The 2,517-nt window shown below is 39.7% G+C and overlaps 1 protein-coding gene across 1 annotated transcript; it reads right to left on the bottom strand.

The window, feature by feature from the left end:
- Positions 1-214: 214 nt before the first annotated feature.
- On the bottom strand, positions 215-1,222 carry LOC140953141 (mu-type opioid receptor-like). Its single transcript, XM_073402641.1, has one exon. It carries the CDS (start codon positions 1,220-1,222, stop codon positions 215-217), a length of 1,008 nt encoding a protein of 335 aa, XP_073258742.1.
- Positions 1,223-2,517: the final 1,295 nt, after the last annotated feature.

Here is a 2,517-nt window from a genome sequence, read left to right as displayed (position 1 = left end):
TTTGCTTAGTATTTACACGGTCAAGAAAGTCTCTCTCTCCTGTGATTCAATTGTTATTTGCATTATTCTGGTAATATTTAATTGACTGCCTTAAATGCTTTTTACATATGATCTTGACCTCTTAGTCTTCATATATTGTGTTTTATGTTCTACTTTTGCTTTCCTTAACCATTCGCTGGCTTGGAATATACAAATTCTTTTAAATAACCAGCAATTAAGTTTGACTGTCAGTAATATTCTCTACGTTTATGGCAGGTGGTTCTGATCTGGTAGGTTCAACTCTCGCAGGGCTCAGAGCAGCATTGGCGTCCTCCGAGAACCGTTTGAAACATACGGAAAACAAAAGCTTCTTGTAGCGCTGGCGATAATTAGAGTTGCTGATTCCATAAATGAATGGATTAACGCAGATGGTGGTGAAGAGGAGAAATGCTGTTAAATGGTGGAGTAGAGAATCTACCTGTTCTTTCCCCGCAACCACAAAGGTATAAAAAAATTGGTTTGGAGAGAAACATACGAGTAAAATAAAGGTCATAATACCGACCATTCTTGTCATCTTTCCTCGTAGTTTGGCCTTGCTTGCGGCTGATGCAACTGGGGAGTTATTCGTGGCTACGATCATATGTACGTAGAGTCCAATCATAGAAAGAGACGGAAAGAACATCTTGAAGAACATAATGAATACAGATTTGAATGTGCGGAAAAAAGAGCCTGACGAAATGAATCTGAATACGCAGATGTCATTGGAGGAAGAATTTGGTTCATAGTTCGCATCAAGTAATCCCGTCCCATTGAGAATGAACGACCAGATCCAGCAGATCATGATGTATCCAGCAAGTCGCTTTCCCTTGAAGGCCATGTGATATTTAGAAGGCTTTAAGACCGCAACCCACCGCTCTATTGTTAACAACAATGTGATGTATACGGAAAAAAACACGAGCTGAAAGATAAAGACTCGGCTCCAGAAAACTCGACAGAAGATCTCACCCAGAACTCTGTTGGTTGGACGAGGAATAAAGTCACCAAGCCCCATGACCGGGCTTGTGAGCAGGAGAATGGAGGTTAGCACATCTGCTATGGCAAGGCAAAAGATGAAAACGTTGTGGGACTTTTTCAACAGCTTTTTGTCACGGGCAAACACTAGAATGGTCAGCGTGTTTCCAAGGATTCCAAAGATGGAAAGGGTGCAGTTGGTAATCTGAGATGTGGTAAGTCTGCCTTCCATTGTCTACTTTGATCAGTGGAGTGTAGGTGACGTTATTGTGTCTGGTAAACAGACGATAAAAGAAATGTTACGGTAAGTCTCTGTATTGATGTTAGGATAAGTTAGCCTGAAAAAAAGCCAATGTTTCGTGTCTCTATCAATGGTATGCCCTCGAAATGACGTAATGACGATTTTCAGCGCAACAAGACGTTGTAACACTGCTGTGACATTGTTTCGAATAGTATTAACATTGTTCCAATGTTGTGACGCTGTGTTGCGTTGAAAATCGTCGTTGCGAATCATCACCTTAAGGAAAGAGCGCAGAAATTCCATACGGACGTCATTGCGGCACGACCAATCAGAAGTCCATATTAGATCTGGACAGTGTTACGTCATCAGTATGGAATTTCTGTGCTCGTTGCTTAGACGACTTTTGCGGGAAATTCAGTTGAGGCGTCGAAAAAAAACATATGCCCTGTTTTCGGTTAACAACGTGACGAAACTAACAAATAAAACACTCCGTAAATTAATTCATATTCTTGTTTAAAAAAAATGGATTATGATATATCTATTATCTCGAATTCAGTTTATAATATTTAATTGTGAAATTTGTAAAAATAATGTGATGTCTATTACGTCGTTGATTTCCTGTATTACATTCCATCAAGAAGTCTGTTTTGTAATCTTATGACCCAGAAACCCTTATAAGAATACTGCACCACCTTTCTAGTTTTTCTGCGAGATCATTTTATCGTATGTGAAGTACTGCTAAAGTAAACTGACAGAAACAATACTTGCCGTTTTCAGAAGCAAAAATCATTTTGAACTTGATAATGGCTGTCATGAGAGAATAATTTAATTAGGTTTATTGTACTGCGCATGTGTAAGTTGGTTTTAGGGACCTCACAGTTGTCAAGTCGTAGCTTGAGTGTCAGAGCTGAGGATGTACACATAGGACTTTCTTCGTGTAGAAAAATAGTGTTAATGTTCCTGGTTCCTGTTGTCCGTGTGTAACGTCGTTGCGATAATGGCGACATAATGGCTCCGAAACGTCGTTCGCTTTTCTTAGCGTTCATTTTTGGTTATGTATTGCTGCACCTCTGCTTAAAGATGGCGCAACTAAGCAAATTTTAAAAAGTGGATACATTTGCTAATCTTTAACCAGTCAACAGACATTGAATCGAAGTAATTGTACTTGTGCGTAGAGAGCAGGAAGCGAATGTCAGATTGGGCCTGGATCTCTTTCAACTAACGTCAGTCTCATCACTCACTGTACTTCTCAACAACAGTCATACTCAGGATTACACTCACTTGGT

This window comes from Porites lutea, chromosome 11 (assembly GCF_958299795.1).
Source record: "Porites lutea chromosome 11, jaPorLute2.1, whole genome shotgun sequence".
Lineage (NCBI taxonomy): Eukaryota > Metazoa > Cnidaria > Anthozoa > Scleractinia > Poritidae > Porites > Porites lutea.
Note: the sequence above shows the minus strand (reverse complement) of the source record. Positions and strands in the feature narration are given on the sequence as shown.

Coding starts and splice junctions, on each gene's coding strand:
- LOC140953141 (XM_073402641.1), bottom strand. CDS start 1,222: ATGGAAGGCAGACTTACCACATCTCAGATTACCAACTGCACCCTTTCC.